Source organism: Styela clava, chromosome 5 (assembly GCF_964204865.1).
Source record: "Styela clava chromosome 5, kaStyClav1.hap1.2, whole genome shotgun sequence".
Taxonomy (NCBI): Eukaryota; Metazoa; Chordata; class Ascidiacea; order Stolidobranchia; family Styelidae; genus Styela; species Styela clava.
Genome location: NC_135254.1, coordinates 11,289,929 through 11,314,366, shown reverse-complemented (window position 1 = coordinate 11,314,366; position 24,438 = coordinate 11,289,929). Strand labels below are relative to the sequence as shown.

At 34.7% G+C, this 24,438-nt stretch overlaps 1 protein-coding gene and 1 long non-coding RNA gene across 2 annotated transcripts; one reads left to right on the top strand and one right to left on the bottom strand.

Annotated features, from left to right (window-relative positions):
• Positions 1-2,661: 2,661 nt before the first annotated feature.
• Positions 2,662-4,784, top strand: LOC120345095 (uncharacterized). Its single transcript, XR_005569824.2, has 4 exons — positions 2,662-2,802; positions 3,712-3,747; positions 4,423-4,449; positions 4,575-4,784. It is a non-coding gene; the product is annotated as an uncharacterized LOC120345095 (long non-coding RNA).
• Positions 4,785-9,836: 5,052 nt separating this feature from the next.
• Positions 9,837-24,416, bottom strand: LOC120345092 (scinderin-like). Its single transcript, XM_078113037.1, has 14 exons — positions 24,237-24,416; positions 22,590-23,586; positions 19,602-19,798; positions 17,797-17,958; positions 15,423-15,575; positions 15,084-15,303; positions 14,061-14,278; positions 13,424-13,501; positions 12,846-13,010; positions 12,244-12,438; positions 11,771-11,933; positions 11,287-11,448; positions 10,950-11,094; positions 9,837-10,698 (listed from the first exon to the last, which is right to left on the bottom strand). Exons 2-14 carry the CDS (start codon positions 22,732-22,734, stop codon positions 10,551-10,553), a joined length of 2,151 nt encoding a protein of 716 aa, XP_077969163.1. The 5' UTR covers positions 22,735-23,586; positions 24,237-24,416; the 3' UTR covers positions 9,837-10,550.
• Between the last annotated feature and the right edge of the window lie 22 nt (positions 24,417-24,438).

Sequence of the window (24,438 nt, the reverse complement as noted above, 5' to 3'; positions counted from 1 at the left end):
CAAGTAGGGTGCGGGACTTCCGTCAGATAATGTTGTTTCTTTGGTCTGATAATGAGGCAAATATTACATTAACATTTATAAAACACAGTTAAATAATAAAAATTTAATTAAATAAATACAGACTTCATAATGGCAGACTATTATTTCACTATCTAAAGTAAAAATAAATAAATATTATAAACCTGGTTGATTTTCATCAAGATCATCGAAAATAATATATTTTATACCCTTGAACAAATATTACAGTACTTTCAGCCATTCAATTCTACATTATTTTTGAAATGAGTTGCGTTCTAATATATATCGTCACGCCAATAACCGAATTGCGTAGGCCTAAGTCATTTTTAGCAGTTTTGAGAAAAACGTAAAAAACTTCCTAATGATATTGCTATGCCATTGAGAGTCAATAATTTGCCATAGTTCAATTTTTTATCGTAGCCGGATTTAAGTTAATTTGTATGACGCAGTCATGTGACGTCATAATGGCGCACTGTGACTTAGGCAGAAATGTGGTTATGACTTGGGGACATACGCAATTTTGCAACTTGACTATATGCACCAGTCCTGAAAACCAAACAACCCAAAAACGAATGTAATTCTCAGTATCTACGATGTCTAATCCCCAAAATCCCCACCGAAATAAGACTAAGATTGAATATAAAGAATAAAACAGCAATGTACCCTTATATACTATAGTAGCCAACCAATGTGAATTGGACTCAGACAGTGAATATCACACGTGCACGCCTTCCTATACTGCAGTATAAATTCAAATCAATAATCGCTAAGCTAGAATCTGAGATGCAAATACTCGAAAATCCTTCGACGAGGTTATTTTGCCTTTGTGACGTCACAATAGTCCCGTGGTAACATTGATAATTCATTATGACGAAACAATTAAACAAATTTGCATGTCATACAAAATCTTCATTTTTATGGGTTTAGGAATTCTTAGAATAAAATCTGAGTTAACAGACAGGTGCGCAGCATTACATAAATACCTATTTTATAAAAAACTCAAAATCGCCAAAAATAACTTACGCAATTCGGTTATTAGCCTGACGATATTCACTAACTAGCCTTCCTTCTAACTTAGTCAGATATGCAGATGACGCTACTTAATACTTTTGCCTTGATTTAACATGTAATATGACGCGGCGTCTTGTCAAATCTCTGTAAATTGGCTTGTTGCATTAAAACTAAAGATAATAATAACCTATCATGTTCGAAGACATGCTGTAGCTGTTGCGCTTTTGTCTTGTTGGTATCATCATAAAATATATATGTGAAGGGAGCAACATATTATTATACTTGTCGCAAACAAACAAACTTCAATCAATGTCTGATAGTGTTGGTTAGTGTAAACATAGTGGACACAAATGCAGATCTAACCTGTAAAATTCAACTCCCCTCTTTATCAGTAATCTGATTTATTGCTTCTAGGCAAATTATCACAAACTTACTGAAGAGTTGTCTTTTCATTTGTTTGTACAGCCGCCTTAACGGCGCCCTATGCAAAAAAGTTCACGTTCGAATGCTGTCTCCGATAAATTAATCTGAGCGAAATAGAAAGAAGTTCCACCAATTGGAATACCACTTCATCATAAACGAAGCAATTGCTGACAAACAAGTATTTTTTAGCCACAAAAAAACTAAAATAATATTTCGCTAGAAATTCTAGTTCCCGCGAATTCGATTTTAATAGCTTCCTCAATACGTCCTGAAATTTATTATTAGTCGCAAATGCACATGTATTTAGTGAACAAAAAATGCATTTGTAATTTTCTGAAAATTTCGAGTACATTACCAAAATGAAAGCTACACCTAATCAATAAGCTTGACACTTTCAAAATATAGTGATAATAGCAACTTTACAAGATCAATCGACGCCATATTTATTTTAACATCACATAATCATGAACCTCTAGCCAAGATAAGTCTGTATAAATTTTACTTTTATAAGCACGTAACTATTTATAAATTTTGTAATTTAACTTTGTAAATTTGTAATTTATTCATCTTAATTTTATATCGTATTCGGGATTAAATTTTACATGAGTTTTTGATTTAATAAATAATGAATTAGTCCAATATGTACCATATTGTAATATGTGCCAATATATACCAACCATAATAATGTTTGACGATACTTGTATCACCGTTGTTGAGCCATGCACTTTTAAAATGTCTAACATAATTTGTAATAAAATTACCCAGCATGATTCCATTTGATTGTTCCTCTTCAAACTGCTCTCACTTATAAAGTACATCTTGTAGAGTAATCAAGGACACGGTTGGGCCATTGTAAACAAAATCACATGTAATATTTACCTATTTGCTCCCGATTCGATTCGTCTGACAGAAGAACGTGACAACTGTATTGACTGTACAGACGACAGAGTAATTAATTCAATAGTCGAAATATCTAGTCGGTTGTCCTTTCTGAGTTATTACAGAATAAAATATCGAATTCTCTAAGTTTTAGCAAATGTTGAATAATTCATTACAATCGAAAACAAGATGTGCAAGTTATGGGATATGGTAATAAGGCGATGTGGCTATCGTGTGTGGTCGTTGCTTTCTCAATATAGAGCTGATGTTATACGTAATTTAGCGATAGAATCAAGCAATAATTGTTTGTCCTCTTTTTTAAAACAGCTTATGCTGTGCATAATTTATTTGATAGATGTATGATGTTCGTGTGATATCTATATACATCAAGTAATCATGGGCTGCGGAACAAGTAAATCAATTCAAGCGGTATCGCCTGATGAGAACATCGGCTCCCAACCGATAGATCAGGTTAGCAGACTGTGCAAAATAGACTCTATTTTGATTTTGTCAGTATTTCTGAATTGATAATCTAATGTGGCAGTGCTACTTGTTTGTGTATCATAAGTATTATATTTGTGTGGATTATTCCATTTTCATCAGGGACTAGGATATAGAAGTGTTAGTGTAGCCATCACTACAGAAGTTCACTGCAACACTACGAATAAGAGAACACTATAGAGTTAGACCAGTTGGCCCTTAATTCATAATTCTCCAGCAATATACAACCACTTCGCCACTGCATGTTTGAACTCGGCAAGATATTTCGTGCGGAAAAGTATCTCCACTTGACTCTCAGCAAGAGTTGAAAATACGCTCAATTTAGTTTTCCTTAGTTAAAATTTTCACGTTAAAGTCGCAATCCAGCCATTTTTTGTCAAATCTTGAATACTGTATTATAAAACTACATAATCTCAAGCGAGACATTGTGCTGTTAGTTAAAACTGCGCGACAGAAACAGCAACTTAATTTGTTTAAATATTGACTAGATTTAAATTTGAGTTGCATATTATATTGTTGGTAACACACAGCGCCGTTGTAATACTGTACACCGCATTAATCACCTCGACGAGTATACTCACTCGCTGGGGGGTATTCTCCGTAGATTCGATTTACAGTAAATTGCTGTCAAGAATTGAAAATTGCAACTGCTAGTGCTTGTCACTTGTTGAAATGAAAAGGCAATCCCTGCTATTTTTTATTGTAAGCTGGTTTGAGATACTTTTATAATACAGGTATAATTTTTTTGAAGTCAAATACATAATCAAATTAACATTAAGAAATTTTCACAAAAAGGCCCCACTCCCCCCTGTATAATGCTTGTCTTAAATCCAAGGCTGGAACACTGCCAAAACGTTAACATTTGATAATGTTTTCCAGAATATCCCTGTACAAGATGAAACAGAGGGAAGGAAGGTCAGTCACATTTATACGAATAAAATTAATGTCTGAGTCTATACAAAACATTAACTAAGTAAATTAATTAATAGAAAATAAGGCAATTCTTCATAAAATAAAAAAAATAGCTCGAACACTTCTCATATATTGTGGTTGACTTTTAAATGTTTATATTTTTAACTTCAAAGTGAGCTGTCAAAAATGTTTGTTTTCGATATAAACGAACAAGTAAAAATACAGTTCTATACAGTACTTGATCAATCTACTGTTTGGTATTAAAAATGTATTCGTAATGTATTCAACACCATTATGATATGATCGTATTAATAATTGTAAAAATTTACTTAAACTTCACACCAACTCGATACTATGTAGTAATTTGTAGTTTATTCACTTTACACAGATTCTAAGGAGCATTGTTTAGCTTTATCTAAATAGTGAAAAAATATGTCTCCACACTATTAAAGTTGATATAATATTGTATTCGGATTTCGTTTATTTAATTGGTGCAGCTCGCCGCTTAGATCATTCTAATGGTATCTTAAATGCATCTACTAACACACATGCGTAGTGAAATGCAAATTTAGTCATGCACTTATTGTAATGCAATCTATTAGAAATATATAGTCCTTTATATCGATAACTTTTCATAGTATCAAACTCACAAAAACGAAAATTGAATTTTTTTTTCAGCTAAATGAGATAGTCGAGCAAACAGTGGTGAGTTTTACTCATAACTCATAATGTTTTGAAATATGATTTTGTAAAAGTAAAATATTATATTATTTTTTTTTTTACAATTTCAGAAAAATAAATAAAGATATCAAATACGAACTTATTTACAGGAAATTCTGCATCAAACTCACAATACCGTGGTACATGATGAAAATCAATGAAGGCAGAATTATTGTTGAATCTTATGAACAAAACTACCTTTTATACTTTATTCAATAAATTAGATAATATATTATTTTTATTAAAGATTTATAGACAAGCGTACATTTGGTGCAAATTAATGTAACAATTTATATGAGAAATAAATTTTTTATGATATATTGTTATTTTGCAATTGTCCAATATTTACTTTAGTTTAGTTGGAAATAGACTACAAACACTGGTGGCAAGAAATATTTATGAGGACACGTCGTGTTGGTCCCAATCACAAGAACTGGTAATGAAGCGTTGACGCAATTCTAAACAAAATTCGACTCAACCTTGTTTACTTGTTTGCACACGGGTTACTGATTGAGCATGGGATTGAGTGAAGTATAAATATACCCAACTAGTGTCCAATTATATCAAAAATATGTTTAATACATATTTATTATTGGACACGAAATGTACCTATGGATCGTTTCGTTATCATGTTGTTGTCCTTGGTCTTATTCTTGTTGATATTCTTCGTTTTATCGTTATAAAAAAATCGCGTTTCTTTTTAAAAAATGAAATAATTGATTTGCAATTGTATTTTTCACTAGAAGTTTATTATTTTTATTTATTTCAAAAATTTCTGTGGGCTCTATGGCAGTGTTCTTCAACCGGGTATACGGTATACCCAAGTATATACCGAACCATAAGTTGGGTATACAACTGATAAAGCGCATACGAAGGGTGTATAGCCTAAGTCAGGGACTCCAAACTCTAATATATTAAATTATAAAATATTCAAGCGAAGACAACAACGCAAACGCGGCGCACATGAAATATAAAATGTCATTTATGCAAAAACCGACGTGAGCACATTGTTACATCACAAATTATATAGATATTTCGGTTACGTGGTGGGTTGGTGATTCCGGCTGTCATGCACTTTGTTTATTTTACGTTGAATATTATCCCCGTTGACGCTAAGACCGTCAGTTAAACTTATAACTTGCGGACATTAGCCTATTAGATTGCATGATGATATTGCAGTACAATATGTGCTCAAATTGAATGTTTATTTAATCCTTAAATAAAGATTGGTATTTGTAAGGTATACAAAATTCTTGAAAAATTGTAAAAGGTATACCACGATGAAAAAGGTTGAAAAACACTGCTATGGGATTCGTTCTTTTGTGTGTTATGACGTCATCAATATCTAAAATTACGCACCTTGTGGCGGTCCTGCGTTCGCGTAATTCGTGAGGATTGCGGTAGCGGTAGTGTACTGTGACAAATTGTATACTAGTATTACTTAGTTTTATCTTTCGTGTCCATATATTTGGGTATCGCTTTTTTCATTCTGTATTACGATTATATCGGGAATGTTGAAAATCAGTTTCCAATATACTGAATCAGTGGCGGCACGTCAATAGGGCCAACCGGGGCAATGCCCCGGTTGTTTTTTCGGTATAATAAAAAATATTCGAAAAATACCTCAATATCGGTTGCACAGACTGTCTACACTAGCCATATTCTCCCGACATGGTCCAATTTTCGCTCGCAAAGCCTTCGCCGAACGTCGAACGTCATTGTATATCGTATTCTCTCTTTTATCTTCCACTCGCCGCGTTTGTCTCGTTTGTTTTCTGTTTCTTTTACTAAATCATCGGGGCCGATCGGGGCTAGTCCCGAAATTATGACGACACAATGCCGACGTTTCTTACAACAACGTGTTGACATATTCACGCATTCCTTCTCGTTCGTTGGTTGCTTGAAGAGTTGATAGTTTCCTCGCCTTCGTTTTTGTCGCTTGTTTCGCTATTTGAATCAGTTAGAGACCTTTAGTCCATTTGCTTTCAATTTTCCACATTCCTTTTGAGCTCCTCACTTCTTTCCGGCTTCGCATTTCTTAGGCTTAGACCTCATAATGAATAAGGTTGATGCACTACTTCGCACTCCGTTTTCGCAGCTGCCGCTGGAACAAAAATTAGAGGTACAACGTCTTGGGCCTTATCAACCAAAAAATTGTTCACTGGATCAATCCCATGACGGAGGAAAGCGTCGGCGTACATTCTGCGCAGAAACTTGGTATAAAAAACACGAATGGTTGTGTTACAGCGAGGACAAAAATGCACTTTTTTGTTTTTATTGCCTACTTTTTGCTACCGCCCGTGACTCACGTTGGTGTAAATTTGGTTTTAGAGATCTTAAACCTCTTTCCGAGCGTGCCAGGGATCATCAATCTTCTATGGAGCATCTGGACAATGCAGTAAAATACCGAACATTCGGAAATGTTAATATTGCAGCACAGTTGGATGAAGGACGCGCGGTTTCTATTCGTCGGCACAACCAAAACGTCGAGAAAAACCGCCATGTTCTCGGTCGATTGATAGATGTTTTGAAGTTCATTGGTTGTCACGAACTGTCCCTCCGTGGGCACGATGAACGGGCTGGCTCTTCTAATAGAGGGGTATTTTTGGATATGGTGGAATACACCGCATCCCTAGATACAGTATTGAGAGATCATCTTGATGCCGCAACTGTTTCGAAAGGGACATCTAAGGATATCCAAAATGATTTGCTCGACTCAATGTATAAAATTTATTTACAACATTTGGCTCTGGAAATTGAGAATTGCCAGTTCCTTTCGATTCAGTCTGACGAGACAACTCACATCACGTGCGCTTCCCAACTGACTGTGATTTTTCGGTTTGTGAAAGATGGTAAACCTACCGAGAGATTTCACAGCTTTGTACCAATCGTTGATCGCACGGCTTGCGGGATATGGGCTGTACTTAAAGAAGTGTTACATCCTTACAACGCGAAGTCAAAATTGATAGCTCAAACTTATGACGGCGCGGCAGTCATGAGTGGGTCGAAACATGGTGTTCAAGTTTATATAAAAGAAGATTTTCCTCATTTGCATTTTTTACATTGTTATGCACACCAATTTAACCTCGTTATTAAAAATATGTGTCTTGATACCCCTCTCGTCCGTATATTTTTTGCAAATGTTTCGGGGTTTTCTTCATTTTTTTCCGTTCCGCCGAAGCGCTCTGACCTCCTTCGCCAGATATGTAGCCGCCGTCTCCCAGCTCGTCTGCTGGAAGATGGTGAGTTTTCATTTTTTCTCCACAATATTCTATCACGTGGATGTATTATACGGCGCATTGCAGTCAAGGCTAATGGATGGAGCGTCTGTGCAGTCGTGTATTTCAGACTTCTGCGATGCTGTATCTCGTATCCGGGAAACAATAAAATACGACGACGCATGGAGTGCTTCTTTACGCCGCGGGCAAACAACGCAGCGTTTGATTTTGTCTGCAAAGGAATGCTGTGACATTCTGGTGAATCAAGTAGGCGATCGTCTGCGCACTGAACACCTTGCCGCGTTCTCTTTAATGAACCCCAAAAATTTTTCAAAATTTGCACGTCAATTTCCCATCCATTTGTTGGCTACTGTCTCCAAATTTTACCCCATGATAAACGTGGGTAAATTGGAAAATGAATTGCGATGTATATACACCAATCAAACTTTTTTGAACATCACATCAACTTGCGCGCTCTATGGGTTCCTCATAGATAACACTCTAGTAACTAACTACCTTTGCGGCGTCTGCAAAATTTCTGGACATCATTTTGACGACGCCTATTTCTTCCGCCGACGCAGAGCGAACATTCAGCACGCTGAAGCGTATTAAAACGTATCTCAGAAACACAATGAAGCAAGATAGATTAAATTCCTTGGCTGTTTTATCCATTCACAGAGACGTTATTTCTGGGATGCATGACTTTAACCAGCGCGTTATTGAGCATTTTGCTTCCAAGAAACCGCGGAGTGTTGCATATATGTTCAAGCAGTAGAAGTCTAGCAGCATATATATCTATGAGTGAGCGACGCATGTCCTTATCTTTGCATTTCCTTCCTTTCTTCATAGTAACATTTTAAACCTTATTTTAGGTTTTGTCTGCTTTCCCGAAGTTTCTGTTAATATGTCATTGTATTTATCTGGGTAAATATTGCCTTTCCTTTTGAAAGAGGTTTCAAAATAAACTATGTCTATATTTATTGATCCCTTGACTTGGACCGGTTTTAAAGACACTTTCATATCGTTAAAAATTGTCGCTTTTGCCGATTGGTTGTTACCGATGGAATGGTTTTTATACTCATAAAATGATGGGAGAACTTACAGCGCTCATCCTGTCCCCGTAGAGGGGGGTGACTTGGTCCCGCAGTAGCTTGCCCCGGTTGTCAAAATGACCACGCGCCGCCACTGTACTGAATACAGTATAACGATGGCTGGTAATGATCTGTGTTGTATTATAAAAATTCTAATTTTATCAAATGAATTTACCGGTTGTTGCTAATTACGATGGCAATAGAAATGAAATATTATATTGGAAATAAATAAATGATAGGTGATCTCACCTAAATTTGAACTCAACTTATTGGCCTCTCTTTTCTTTTCTTGTTTTGCTATTCAAATTTATCCATAGGAATATCAACTTTGTATTTTTGTGGTTACATAAACTTGCGCTGAACTGGCTCAAGTAGTTTCATTTCCTGGTGTATTCACGTTACTCGCGCGCGTTAAATCAATATTGGATTGACACTTTCTTCTTTGTGATTGTACTGTCGTATCGTATCATCATATAGGTCAGGATCACGTAGTCTCAGACGTCATAAAGTGCCAACATACAAGTATGCAGTGACTAAAGAGGTGCTGCAATCCAAGTAAGCCTATGGTGTACAGGTACTGGGGGACTATGTACATAACTGAATTATGGATCGATGCTGATGAAAAAACTCTCCGTTGCGTACAAATGATACGTTCATGGATGAAACAACAAATATATGGAACGAAAGCCTAATCGAAGTAGTACGAGTATTTATCTAATCTTTCACAGTGCCTGTATGGAATCTTAGTCGTCGCGATTTCAGCTGAATAATACGCAGTAATAATATGCAATAACCGCCACAAGATGCGTAATCGTGTTAATTTTGATGGCGTCATAACGCACAAAAAAAACGATTCCATTGAATCCACAAAAATTTTTGAAATGAATAAACGTAATAGCCTTTTATCGTTAATAACAATCAAATCACTGAAAATTTCAAATCAATAGGTCCAATAATTTCTCATAGTCAAGTGGTAATCTCTTGCAAGGGCTTTTACCATGTATAAAATTGCTTGATTATAGTTGGACAGCAATTGATCGTGAATGAAAAAGAAGAGAACTGATAATATATATCGACGTATATTTTATTTATTGTTTAATAAACGTGGAAGAAATATTATATTTTTATTTACAAATTGTACCGGCAACAATCAAATATTGGTTGCTAAAAGTAACTATAGCAATGTGGTATCAGTTTTCGATATAGAGTACTGGACTAGATAAATTCAATAGTTCGATGCTGACCATGGGGTGTAAAAATGAAACCAATTCTCACCAAACGTAACCAAAATGCAAGTTTTGTAATATTATTCCAAATTAATTATTTGGTAATATGACAAAACAAATTGCAAATATTCATGATATTGCAATATTTTGAGGGTTGAAAAGGCCTAATATTTGGCTGCCAGCTAATCATTTTTTATATGAACCAAATATCGGACGGAAACGTCAAGGTCATTAGAGAATCGAACAATTTATTAAGTTATTGTTCTTTTGAATTTCAACGGCTGAAATTTAAAATGAAAGTGTGTATGTATATATATATATATATTATGTAGTATTGGCCATATCAATAGGAAATATACTTATTATTTTATAAAGGAAATAATCGCTTTGAGATCGACAGACACCGATATCTATTACGTTGGTTGGGTTGAGCACAGAATGGCATAGGTCTACGCACTGCAATCCCTATAAGATTCTTATTTATTTTGACTTCATAGCAAGCACTTGAAAATGCTGTGTTGGCTTATTGGATTTTTCGAGCAATAGTTGCTCTAAAGAGTTTTGCTGTAAACGAATTTTGGGTCCCAAGTAGGGAGAAATCCAGTGAAAGACAAAGGTTCATTTCCCTGTGTTATTGTGATAATAGATGTTCTTGCATCTCGTTTTCTCGGATCGGATTTAATATAATCTTCCGCAAGTCTAAAAAAAATGAAATAAAAATTATTTGAAACAAACTGTCAAAATATAATTCCCACGTTCCCTGTACCGAGAATATTATTAGTTGGTATCTTGATCAATATATAGCTTGCTACAAACATATCTACAACATTTTCATTTTCGAAATTGAACTGTTGACAGTTTGTTAGCATGCCTTTGGAGAAGATATATACTGACGCGATTAAACGTGAATAGCACTAAATTTCAACTAAAAAATATCAACTATTTCTTACTTTGGAGCCTCTTTTCTTTCTTGTGAATTTGCGCCATTTCCAATCCAAATAAAAATTTGATCCCAAACATCCAACATCATGACGTCATCTTCACATAAGTCAGCTTGTGTGAAATCACCTGGAACCTCATCAACGACCAGTCGACCTTTCAAATATAAACTTTAATGATAAAGTGCTTTAACAAAATGTCCTTATTCAAAGTAGGTCAAGAGCCATTAGCCAATATGACATTTTGAACCGTTCTAACCCAATAATCTAATTTTATACTTCATTAAATACCGCGATTGCTTTTAAAAAAGCTTTTAAATAAATATTACTGAACTGTTTATGCACTAACCTGATGCATCGGATATTCCAAATAATCTTGGTGGATTCTCATTTAGATCCTCATGAAGCCTTGGGTGGTTAGCGTATTCTTGTTTTCCACCAAGCCAATACCAAAAACCGGGACTTTCTTTGCCTTCTTTGCGAACGACTGGTGTATGAATGCACAGTTTATCTGAAAAGAGTTTAATATTTCAACAATCCATATAAATGTTTTATGTTAGAATTGAAACAAAAAATATGTATTTTGTTTCACGAGAAAAATTTGAATCGCAATAAAGCCACACAATAATGAATGTGAAATGCACACCTAGTAGAATGCCCAAAAAACTGAATGGTCAGGAAGAGAGACAAACAGTTTCTACTATTTTCTTTAAAAACGGATAGAAATAGCTCGAAGTCCCAATTAAAAAAAAACTCATATGAAACATGGATCTGGATCTTAAGCGTTGCTTTATTTTTATTTAATTAATTTACTTTCCTAAATCGAATCTTACTTGCAACAAATTTCGCTCCATCAATTTCATCATCAGAGGCACCCAATCCAACCCAAATATAGCAAGAAGATCTTGTTTTCAATACGAACGCATCGTTTGAATTTAGAGAACCAGCAGAAGTTGATACTTGGATAGCGCGCCCTCCAGTTGCAGTGCAAAATATCTAAAAAACATTTCAGAGGACTAGATTTGAATATATTATTATTTTTATTCAATTTTACTTTTGGAAACGATAATATAGGAGTAGAAAATTAATTTCAATATTCCGATTGAATTAAAATATTTTTCTCACGGGGATAAGAAAAGATTTTACTCTGGAAAATTATAGCTCGCTGCAGTAGTTAAAATTTATAAAATCTTAAACGAAAAACGATTTTGATACATATAACATTTGTGTCCAAGAACTAAAGACACAATTTATTTAAATTCACAGCAGGATATTATTTTATAAGTGGTTTCAAGAATTGTTGTACCTGTAACAATGCCACGTCGTCAATTCCTGATATAAAGTTTGATATCTTTTCGTTTCCCGATACAATGATCATAGGCTTTCCTCCAAATAGGCTTAGTAGATGCGGAGGTTCTTTACCTTGAATCACTCGAACCTGGACGGGTCTATCGCGATATTTTCGACAAAGCTCAACAGCTAGAAATGACGATACTGTGACCTGATGAATGCAAAATAAAAATTCGACTGTTAATTTATCCATTTCACTACGCAAGTTTCCGGGATTCAGATAAATAGATTTCATTTATTATTTTGTCTTCAGACTCTACAATTACCGGTAGATCGAAGTGGCAATAAGGAAAGTACAGTTAATACGTCATTATTGCGCTCAACCAAGCGTTACAATCTAGATTCTAGAACACTCAGCGCTTGCTTGTCTAAGTCTCGGAGCCCTCGTGTTTCTTGCTACCTTTCTCTTCCAACATACTATGAGTATATTGTATGTTCAGAAACGAGGATAACAGACGATAGTTGAAATATACTTTAATAACTAAATGACTGTGTAGTTCATTCGCCCAACAACTATACTGAACACTTATCGTACTACACATATATATTTTAACACACCTTCTGGATGGGCGCCTGCCTTCCCTGCCAGAAATAAATAATATATTCTTCTCTTCTAGACGGTTTGTATGTGTACAACATTATGTAGCAATGGTTGTCATAGAATACTCCATACATTGACGGATCTACAGATTGAAAACCATCTTCGACACGCCAGATTTCAAGCTGTAAAAGTAGCCCAAAATGAATTGTTTTGTTCGGATATCATATTGAATAATCTCACCGAAAATATGTAGATAAGGTTGCAAGATTTTGTCGTAACAAATTGGTACACAATTTTACCATGCATATTTGGAATCTGTACACCAGCGCACCCTCACCCCTCGGATTAACAAAAACAGCACGGGCTTATCAAACATTGAGAGTGAAAATTAGGAATGCAATATCACGCGATTTGGGGAGCCTTCTAAAATCGGTTTTTTATTCAGAAGATTTGATGAACATATACATATATAGTGGACCTTATAATATGAAAAGAAGGCAAATCATGTTTTTACTATTAAGGCAACAATGATTGGAAAACTCCCTAATACTAGAAAAAAATGTAATTTGATTTGGGCATGTAATATTGGTTTTACCTTTCCGGAGCCGTCATCAACCATTCTATACTTTGCCGCTAACTTTGAGTCATTCAATGATTTCATGTCAAACTTGATCTGTAAAATACGTGTTATAGAACAACTTAATAGTTTTACTCCCATTCTAACTAAAACAGCGTGTTGACAGACTAGCATTGATAACTGTCACATTCCAATGTACACACAGTCTTATGCAACACGTACATATAAACCCGATTACTTTTGTTCACATTTGAACTGAAATACGTAACTGATTCATAAAAAACAACGTTAGAAATATTAGAAAATGGCATATTTATGTTTATAGCCTAACGGTAATCTGGAATCTTTCTTCATATTCATCCAATTTATCATTTTATTTTTCCACGAAAGTTTCGTCAGAGGTTTGAATATAAAATCAGATATTCCATTACGAACGATATATATATATTTCTTTTTTTGAACTAATTATTTGGCAATAGATCTTTTGGGTGAATTCGTTGTGTGCTATATTAAATTTTTATGTATACTACAGTGTACATCTTTTATGCCGAAATTTATCAATTTTCAATTTTACATTATTTTTGAAGCCGATGTCTCTGACACTTCAGAATGCAAACGAAGTGAAAAATGATTTAATACGAAAACATCACAGTACCTGTTCTATTTTTGCAATCTTGTTGGCAGCGTAAATTTTTCCGAAACCGACAGTTTCATCTTTATTTCTCCAAGACGAAAAGAATTGCTTGAACAAAATTGTTTCAGCTCCTTCCGCCATTATTTCAATTCCAGTACTTTCGCTATAATTTTTTCTCTCGATGAATTTGTTGGCATATTCCAAAGCTCCGAGTCGCTCCTCTCTACTTGCTCCTTTGCCTAATATTAACATATAAGTAAATGCAACTTTCATGTCGTTTTAAATCGATTTTTCGAAATTTTCGGTTCGAAGTTGTTTCATTTTTTTATCGTTGACTAATGTTTACAGGTTAGAATATGACAATGGACAATTCCAATACGCGAATTCTGTTGGAGTCATCGTTACTAGAGCTATTTGTTTTAAGGTGTTTGCGACTCGAATCCAGATCAGGGAACTGGACAAGAAACCGATTAGAAGATGAACACTATACAGCGTTTTAACAACTGACGTTTTTGGAGGTTCATCGTATACAAAGTGTGTGCTTGGTGACGCAAATACCCTGTCACATGATTTGATGTCATGAGTTGCTTATTAGTGACTCCATAATATTAGAATGCAAATATTAACTTTTTTTTGGTGAATCGTACCGAATTCGTACTCAAAATTACGTATTACCGCAAAATACATGTGTGTGTAAATGTTTATGAGTGCAAATGTCTGTGGGTGCAAATTTACGTTGGTGCAAATGTGCGTGAGTACAAATGTCCATTGATGCAACCTGTATGTGGGTGCTAAAATCTGCGCGTGCAATTGTTCAAGGGTGCAAATGTCAGTGGGTGCAAAAGTATGTAGGTGCGATTGTTCTGGATGCAAATGTACGTGGGTGCAAAGATGGAACCCAATCATATATTCATAGGCAGACATGTCAAAAATTGAAATTAAAACAATGGTAAGCGCACATTGTTAACCGCTTGTGGTGACATCGGTGTATGGCTTCATTAAAACCGGAATTTTTCACTAGTTCCGAATTGGTAAGTCATTCACCTTTCCAAACAAAAATTTTTCCTTGAGATCCATTGTCCAAAATGTAAGAATCGCCACTGTCCAGCTGGTCTTGTTCAAGTGGTGCATATCCTATTTCGGTAATTATGAGTTTTCCTGTATCGGCACACACATGATAAAGAACAGCTGGCGATGTGTCCGTTGATAGTACAACGTCATCGGGTACTGAAGGTAGGATGTCGCCTGGTGTACCCAGAAGAGCCTGTATATGGAGACACAACTCATACTAGAAGGATGTAAAATTGTCTTTTCTCAAGAAAATTTTCAATGTTGTTTACTAAATTCCTAATTCTGATTATATTTACGAAAGTTTAAACCAACCTGCAACATATTTATGGGTATCCTTTCTCCGTCTTCTATTTTAATAAGTTTGCCTTTGCCACCTTTTTCGTAGCTGATTATTGCGCGTGCTACGTTGTTAGCTTTCAGTTTCTCAAAATGGTTGCATTCTTTGCCGTTCCATTGATAAACATTCTGAAAAGCAGGTTAAAATGAGAATTCAAATGACATTAGTTTCATTTGTCGTCGTGAAAACAACCAAACTTATAGTGATTGTTTGGTTTCTTTTGTTTCGCAACTGACATATACAATTATTTGGTTTCTGCGAAACTAACTACTTATCCTTCTTCTATGTTTTTGTGCCGGTGGATCCGTATGCATATATTGCAAGGATGCTGTAGCAAGAGTAGAGATAACAATCCTAAGTGATTCAAGAGTCTTGCTGCACACTAACACAAATATATTTCTGTAACGTTTCGTCTGACCAAGGTCAGACTTCTTCAGACATACATAATTCAACTACAACACGAAAAGCAGTTACATGCATATTTAAACAATCATAGTAGAATTATAGGAGTCACGCATGTTAAATAATCAATAAAATCTGTGAATTTCTTGATTAAATAACAGCGGGTGGCCGAAATAAGTGTCATTGATGAGATCTCTCTCTTTGTTTTATATTTAGCAATTGAAGTCCAAATTACACAATGGTGTTTTATTTCTCAGTATTGTATAATGCAGACCAAAAAAGTTGTCTGTGTGTCAAATGTAATATAGTGATATTTTGTCTGGTATTAGCATATCTGGCCCTGCATGATCCAATTCTGAGAAAAAAATATATTAGGTACAAGAATTGATTTAAACAATGAATGAAAATATCTAAACTTCCTTAATATTCATCCCTTGTGGTTCGTGTGTCCCGAAAAGATGAATGTAATGGGATTCCTTGTTCTTTCGATAAATGTGGTCATACCGAATAACTGAGCATATTAGAAGTATAAAAACCCAAAACAAAGATCTGGTTGTTGGCGCCCATTTCAGTCAACCGGGACATTTGCTTAAAGATTTGAGTGTCATTGGCATTGAAAAACTATTTCATGACCACATTTATCGAAAGAACAAGGAATCCCATTACATTCATCTTTTCGGGACACACGAACCACAAGGGATGAATATTAAGGAAGTTTAGATATTTTCATTCATTGTTTAAATCAATTCTTGTACCTAATATATTTTTTTCTCAGAATTGGATCATGCAGGGCCAGATATGCTAATACCAGACAAAATATCACTATATTACATTTGACACACAGACAACTTTTTTGGTCTGCATTATACAATACTGAGAAATAAAACACCATTGTGTAATTTGGACTTCAATTGCTAAATATAAAACAAAGAGAGAGATCTCATCAATGACACTTATTTCGGCCACCCGCTGTTATTTAATCAAGAAATTCACAGATTTTATTGATTATTTAACATGCGTGACTCCTATAATTCTACTATGATTGTTTAAATATGCATGTAACTGCTTTTCGTGTTGTAGTTGAATTATGTATGTCTGAAGAAGTCTGACCTTGGTCAGACGAAACGTTACAGAAATATATTTGTGTTAGTGTGCAGCAAGACTCTTGAATCACTTAGGAATGACATATACAATGTTATCAAATCACTATATCAATGAACACACACAATTACCTATGCTATTCTTATGGCATTGGTATGTGGTATGTCATTACTACCATAGGACTCTTATAATTAAGTCCGGAGCAAAATCATTAGAATACTTCTGAGATTCTAAGTCTCACGAATTGCTACAAATTATTAGGAAGAGAGATTGATATGACAGACCACATTTTTTAACAAATTCTACGAAGGATAATATTTAATGTCAGTTTTTGCAAAAATGATAATATAAATACCAGATTAACTATTTTCTGCATTTGTATACTAACGGAATAACTCCGTGCACTAATTTTAATGATTCTATAGCCATACAGAAATATGCAACCGAAGGTTACAGTATTGCATAAAATTTACAGTTCCAGACCGTTTAAACAGCACACAGAAATATATTTGAAGTTACTTCAACGTGGTCCGCGTCATACAGACTTTTTGATTTACCGTATTTTGCAGATCATAAGACGCATTTTAGATCATTTTTCTCTCTCAGAAATTAACCCTGTTCCTTATAAGCCGGTGCGGCTAATGTATGGGTCAGGCAGTGCATCATGATTTATTGCCCACACTCTAAACCAGTAAATAAATCACTTTAAATTCGTCGCGTCTTATATTCCGATGCGCCTTATGTATGGATGAAAAACAATCTAAGCAATTCATTTAGTCTTAAATACGGTGCGCCTCGTGGTCCGTAAAATACGATATTTGAAACAAGTAATGTAATATAACTCACATTTTCATAATCGAGAATAAAACTGTCTCCGTGATTGAAGCTGGACCATTTCATCGGAACTTCTGTCGCGCGAACTGATCTTCTACCTTTGACATGAAGAAGTCGTTTCGATTCACTGACGTTTGTTTTTACCTGCTTGAATCCAGATTCAACTCCACCTTGCTGAAATGAGACGAATACAATGTTCCCATGTTATTCAAGTCAGTTGTATAGATTTTATCAAAACATGTGCTCAGCTTTTTCACCCAAAAGTGCCTTTTTTACATTCGGTATGTGTATTTAATAAGTGTGTATCATCGATAAGGTGAAAAAATAAACTACTGATTACTGATTGGTTTTAAACTGTTTGACAGGCCTGTAGCGGTTTATGGTGAAGTGAGTATATCCCTTTCCTGAAACCTATTAATATTTTACTTACTGGCTACTGTTTTTAAAACTTTCCAGAACAGAGGTGTTAGCGAACCAAAGAGGTGAAGTATGTTAATCGTAAAATATTCATTGTTTATCAATAATGTACAAATGAAATCATTAGTTGTTAAATTTCTCTTCTTTATAACGAAATCGTGTTATATGTTAACTTATGGTCAAAGCGTATAGTCTACTTAGAATTAGATGGTTGTTATTGCAGATAGGTGATTAGTCTTCATTTTAAGCCCATCACGTTGATCAGCTCAAAACTACATTAACTTGTGAATACAAGATTAGGTTCTCGTTCAACTGGCTTTGTTTTAAACAATTGGTAAAAGTTAATCGGATAATTTCAATTGTTGTGCACGTTTTTTTTAAAATTTCCTTCAGTACTTCTGCATTCTGATCAACTGACAATGTGTGATATTATATTTTGACTATATCCAAGCACATATATATTAAATACAAAATATATTAGTGCGTCAATTTCTGTTGTCTCGCGGAAGATTTTGTAGGAAACATACCCTAAGAACAAAAATTGTAACTATATTAATCGTTAAATCTTAAAAAAATAAACAGCTAGAGATAAAGCTTGATTGATGACATGTGAGCGGCATGCTGTAATTATCTTAATTCCATGCGTATAAAATATATTATCCCAAAATTATTTTGTACTTAGTCGAGATATGTAATTGCGATAGTTCGAATATTGTCTCTAAAAATACTGTACTGGAGCTCGCTCGCGCTGCTCTATAAATAACTTTAAAATTTTTTTTTTTTTTTTCAAATTTTTATATGTATGGGCTTTAAGTTTTATATATAAAATTCCTGTAACCCAGAGGTGAATTGACTGCTGCAATTTATACGGTCTGAAATCATAAATATGCCAGTATCATCATGTCAAATCTTAAGGAATTACAAACTGTATAAATTGGCATAACAATCCAAGTTAATCTGATTTATCTGTGAACATAAATAAAGTATGATCTGAAAAGGTTCCAGCCACTTCAAACATCACTGTTTCATACCAAGGTGAGATGGTTTGTACAGAATCATTTCGGCAGCGAGGTCTTCGGCGAAGTATGTTCACTTTATAAATATCGATTAGTTCCTTACTATAAATCTTAACTGATTTCAAGCTGAAATTTTAAACTGATTTCTCTATTTTGTAGAGAAAGCATGGCCTCGATATGTTTTATGGCAATGCGATCAAATAAAGATCACAGATATTATGCGACAGCATAAAAATGAATGAGGTGAAACGTACATAACTATCTATAAAGATAAGAAAAGCATCAACTGAAGTATTATAGTTAGACTGTCAATGCATATTCGACTCCACTTCACAATAGTTCAAACATCAAATCTGTAACAAATGTTACTAAATTTTTACAAACCATGTACTTTACACCAGTCTTAAACATCGCCATGAACTCTGAACTTTCATATCCTTGTAGTTGTCTATATTGCACTGGATCTCCTCCCATATATTCGTCCATTTGACACGTTAATATGGCTGCTGCTCCTCGTTCATCCTGGCTTGATTCGGATCCTAACCAGAAATGCAGATCCCATCGCAGTTTCCCATTTCTGGCTGCAACAAAAACAATAGTTTATTATAAGTTATCGGAACAGATTTATGCAAAATAATCTATTCAAAATACTCTTTTTTTGCTTCAAAATAGTCAGCCGGTTGGTATAAAAATACCAGACTTTTTGAATGCGGTATTCTATCGTCTAACTCAGGGGAGAAAAATTGTGCGACCCGTGGAGAAGTTCCAATTTTGAAGGATGTGTCCGCGAAACGAGCTTTAAGTTTAATTAATCTGGAACGTGCGAGAAATTTCAATCTCCTCGCGTTGCGAAGCCTATACCAGTGGGGGAAGGTGGGGCACGTTGGGACATGGGGCACAGTGGAAAATCAGCTATCACACTGATACTATATCCGCAATCCTGTCCGCGGCTCGATGTTCCAATCCGGCCTTCGGTGAGTTACAACGAGGTGTCTTCCCCATTCTCTGTAATACTTCATGAAGAGATGAAATCGAAGTCCCAGAATGCCGCAGAACCTGTTGCTGATGTCGGGTACAGTGGGACACCTCAGTGGGGTACAGTGGGACACTTGACAGACGTTTTTCAAAGCATTTTGGTAGTAAGATGTGTGTCGCAAGGGAATTTCTTTGTTGCTGAATAAAAACTACATTCACCCCTCTATGCATTAGTCCCGCAAACTTAAGAGAATATGCAGAATTAACGGCTCAAAATATGCAATAGAAAAAAAGTGTCCCAACCTTCCCCACTTTCCCCTACCCGAGTGCCACTGTCATATCAGCGAAACTAGCTAAAAAGTTCCTTTTGGAAAATATACAATGTTATAAAAACGTGTTTTTTTTATTACTGAAATCGTTTAAAGTCGGTGTGACAATAAATTTAAATAGCAGGTTTTCTTTAGAAATTTTTGCGTTTTACCTCAACATTTCTGTCAGGACTCCGAACAATGCCATAAGATCAATAATAAAATTAAACAATTTTTTGTGCTTTAGTAGAAACTCTACTTACGAAAGGTTCTGGATACCAAAAAGCCAAATTACGAGAATTCTCAACGTAAAAATATTGCTTTGACTAACGTATAAGATTTTCTACATACGAAAGGACGAAAATCGGAAACAAAAAATGCGTGTAGTGATATATGTTTATTTTGGGATTATTTAATTCAGTGCTTGAAGCACGGATGTTATTCTTTCATTTCGATAGTGACCGAACTTTTTATTTCATTGTTTGCAATTTAGAGCGTATAAAATAGCTCTTAAATATTATTTACTATCTATGGCGGCGTCGTTGATGACAATATCGTTCAGTTTAAGTTGACGGTATTAATTTATAATCAAATTTTAATCAGCCGCGACTCGCAAAATAAAAGAAGATTTTCGGTCTTAATTGGCAGATGGGAATTTGGAAATCAGGTTCACTCGTTTGTGAATGACGATGATCGCGTAATTACATTTGCGTTTTTCTAAATCAACGGCTGGTGTTGTATGCAATATAAAAATTAAAGTCCGTGGTATCTGCCCTACCACACGCCAATCAACTATCTGCCATCCCATTGGTTCGTTCGTTGTTGGGGCTTGGAACGGATTAATGCATTTTCAGGTAAAGAGCATCTGTACTTACAACATTTTATACTTACGATGGGGTTTGGAACAAATTAATTTCGTTGCAATTGCGGAAACCTTTTCGCAAGTAAGAAATTCTTCACGGTACACATGGTAATGAGAAAGTACAGAGAAATGCCGGAAAAAACTACAAATTTTTTGTATCTAGAGACATTCGTAGTTAGAGTTTCTAAGTCTGGCCCGCGGCTTCACCCAGTTACTAGTATTTGCCTGCGTAAAAGGTTGCACGCCCCTCGTCTAACCAATCAATTCCGGAGAAAATGTGGATTGACACGCCGGGTTCGTGCCTCGTACACTAGTTGTAATAAAGTTTCTCATTGACTGTGTTTTGTCGCCTGTGCTTGCTAGTCAGTGCTTGCTAGGCGAGCGTATGACAATGTATGAGAAAATTATAATTATTAATAGAATGTCTGGGTGGCCAAAATTGTCCCTCATCGGAATTACTATCGTATTCTGTTTCATATTTTAACGTTATCACAATGTTAACAATATAATGTGGCTACTAAATTAAACACAATTTTGCAATAGCGCAATTCCATTACTATTAATTTCAGCTCTTGATTTCGAGAAACATCATGGCCTGTGGCCTAGTAAAGTGAAAATTGTTTTTGTTGTGAAAAAGATCGTGTTGTTGAACTGCGCTTCTTTCAGCGAGTAGTAAAGGTCACCTAAAAAGTAACTCTACTACTATATAGATATGTGGACGACACGTATTAAACTTGATTTGTGAGATCAAATTTTACGGTTATGTTTACTTGTTGGAGTGATACGTGATTTTACGTGTCGTTAACTCCCGGATCACGACGCGTTTATGACAGGTTCAGATTTTAATGAATTGAGCGAACTCCATTAAAAACGTTACTAAGTGATAATTCTTTTTATATTGTGTTGACCATTTGAAATATAGCCAGAATCACGTTCACGGGGATACGCCTGGAATATAAATTACAAACTACTCTTATAAATATCAATCAACAGGATGACATTGTTCACGAATGATATGTTGTAAACTAAATGTTCTCTTCTTTATTTATGTCAAAACAGTTTGATCAACTTCAAATTAGCGATTTAATGATCACATTTCTAATCTTTTTTACTTTACAATGAGTTAAATGATAAAATCATACAACCCATTGAAATCGGTTATTATTCAATCAAAATACGCCCATTTCCAAAGTCTGATATTACATACATAAATCCTCAATCACTTACTTTTGATCGTCTTCAGCAGAAGGTATGAATCTCCAACATAAAAATTTCCATGGATTGCTTCGGAGTTTTCCACCAACTTAAAGTTTTCAACTCTCCATATTTGTAAACCTTCCTTTTTACCAGCAGTTTCAAAGACTGCAGTCATATTGTCAATTCTTTTACAGCAAGCGCAAATAAAATCCCTTGTAGATTAATTGTATATTTTATTACTATTCATTAATTCGTAAACGCAAGTCACTACATATAAATAGGTACTATTTAAAATAGGAAAAAAATCTTGTTTCACAAACCAAAATGAATATGTAAGTGTTCCTCATATTGATATTCACTTGCCTGCACACGATAATACTGTATAATAATAACTCTCGCTCTTATGCATTATTACGCTGTGCAAAAATTCATAAAATTTATTCTTTTTTCTGTGTAAATATGACGAATCATTCGATGAGATTAGAAGCTATGATGATACTGTCTATTATATATCTACACACAATCAAAACGGATCGTTTCAAAGAGCCATAAACGAAGTGATCTCTTTATATTATGGGTAATTTACCACAAGTTTAGCTCGATAATTTCAAGCAAATTGAAAAATTGCGTATTCTCTTTAATTTGAAGCTTTGATGTAAATTATCGCTGTATGACGATAGTCAAGCAGAACAAATATATTGTAGACGTCTGTTTATGACATCGATTAGATATTACATATAAATATATATACAAAAATATGTACACGCAATACTTTCTATCAAATCTCTTATCATTTACAATTCTAAGATAAACTGAAAATATCTCTATTGTGGTTTTATATCTTTCCTCGTCTAATTATGATTGGCATGCGAGTATATTAACTTTTGCCTGTACTTCGTTAAAATAACAATACTGACGACCCGAGTGTCCTTAAAAAAATTTCAACTTTGAAATGATGTCTTGAGAGGTGATATTTTCTTTCGTGCCTTTTTCACAAACATTTCTCATATTTTGTCATTGTCACCACCTGAAATTTAATAAAATAAAATAAAAACATAAATTCACTGCAAATTTGGAGTAATTGAGAGCGGAATAGTTGTTTAACTTTATAGATTTATTACTGTACCATAAATGTAGCGTGATGTCACAACTCGTTTTACATATGGGCAACGCTTGGCGTAGCATGGTCTATGGATGTGACCGTGATTCATGGATTTGATTGAGAAGGTGCTTGGTTAGTGTCATAGGAACATATCTGCAGTAAAAATTCAGGTTTACGATACTACGAGTTGAAACACTTTTACGATCTTTAGCTGACAACGACAATGCTTCATTTAAATTTTGATGATTGATTTATAACAATCTTGGACAAAGGTTACACAATTTAATCTCAAAAGCCAAGCTCTTTTCTTCGGTTCAATAAAAATAACATTTCTCAGAATATTTTATTGCCCATTCAATGCCAAATTGCCTACATTAACAAACTTTGAAGCCACGTTTAAAATCTGATTTTTTTTTTCAAATCGTGAATAATTATTGAGGGTAACATGAATTTTAGAGTTTTGCTTTTGCCAAATATTTGATGCATCTTTCACTTTGATCCAAGTTCTACGATATTTTTATATTATCTAAAATAGCCCCACAAAAATTGAGAAAAAACTATGATTTATTATTTACCTTTTATTGCATCTTGACAATGCGTACCTTCTCGTGCAACAATTGAAATAAATCCGGCAATTACGCCCGCTGGCCCAAACTTGAAGCGTAATTAAAATATTGTTTACAAATATCTGTCGTTTATCTTCTGTTTCTTCGGATTACCACATCGTGGCCCTTGACCGGTACGTTGTAGGTTAATAGACTTGAGCTGTATACACGA

Coding starts and splice junctions, on each gene's coding strand:
- LOC120345092 (XM_078113037.1), bottom strand. CDS start 22,734: ATGACTGCAGTCTTTGAAACTGCTGGTAAAAAGGAAGGTTTACAAATA. Junction 13,502..14,060: donor AGATTGCAAAAATAGAACAG/GTACTGTGATGT, acceptor CGTATTTTACAG/ATCAAGTTTGACATGAAATC. Junction 11,095..11,286: donor TGGAATATCCGATGCATCAG/GTTAGTGCATAA, acceptor TATATTTGAAAG/GTCGACTGGTCGTTGATGAG.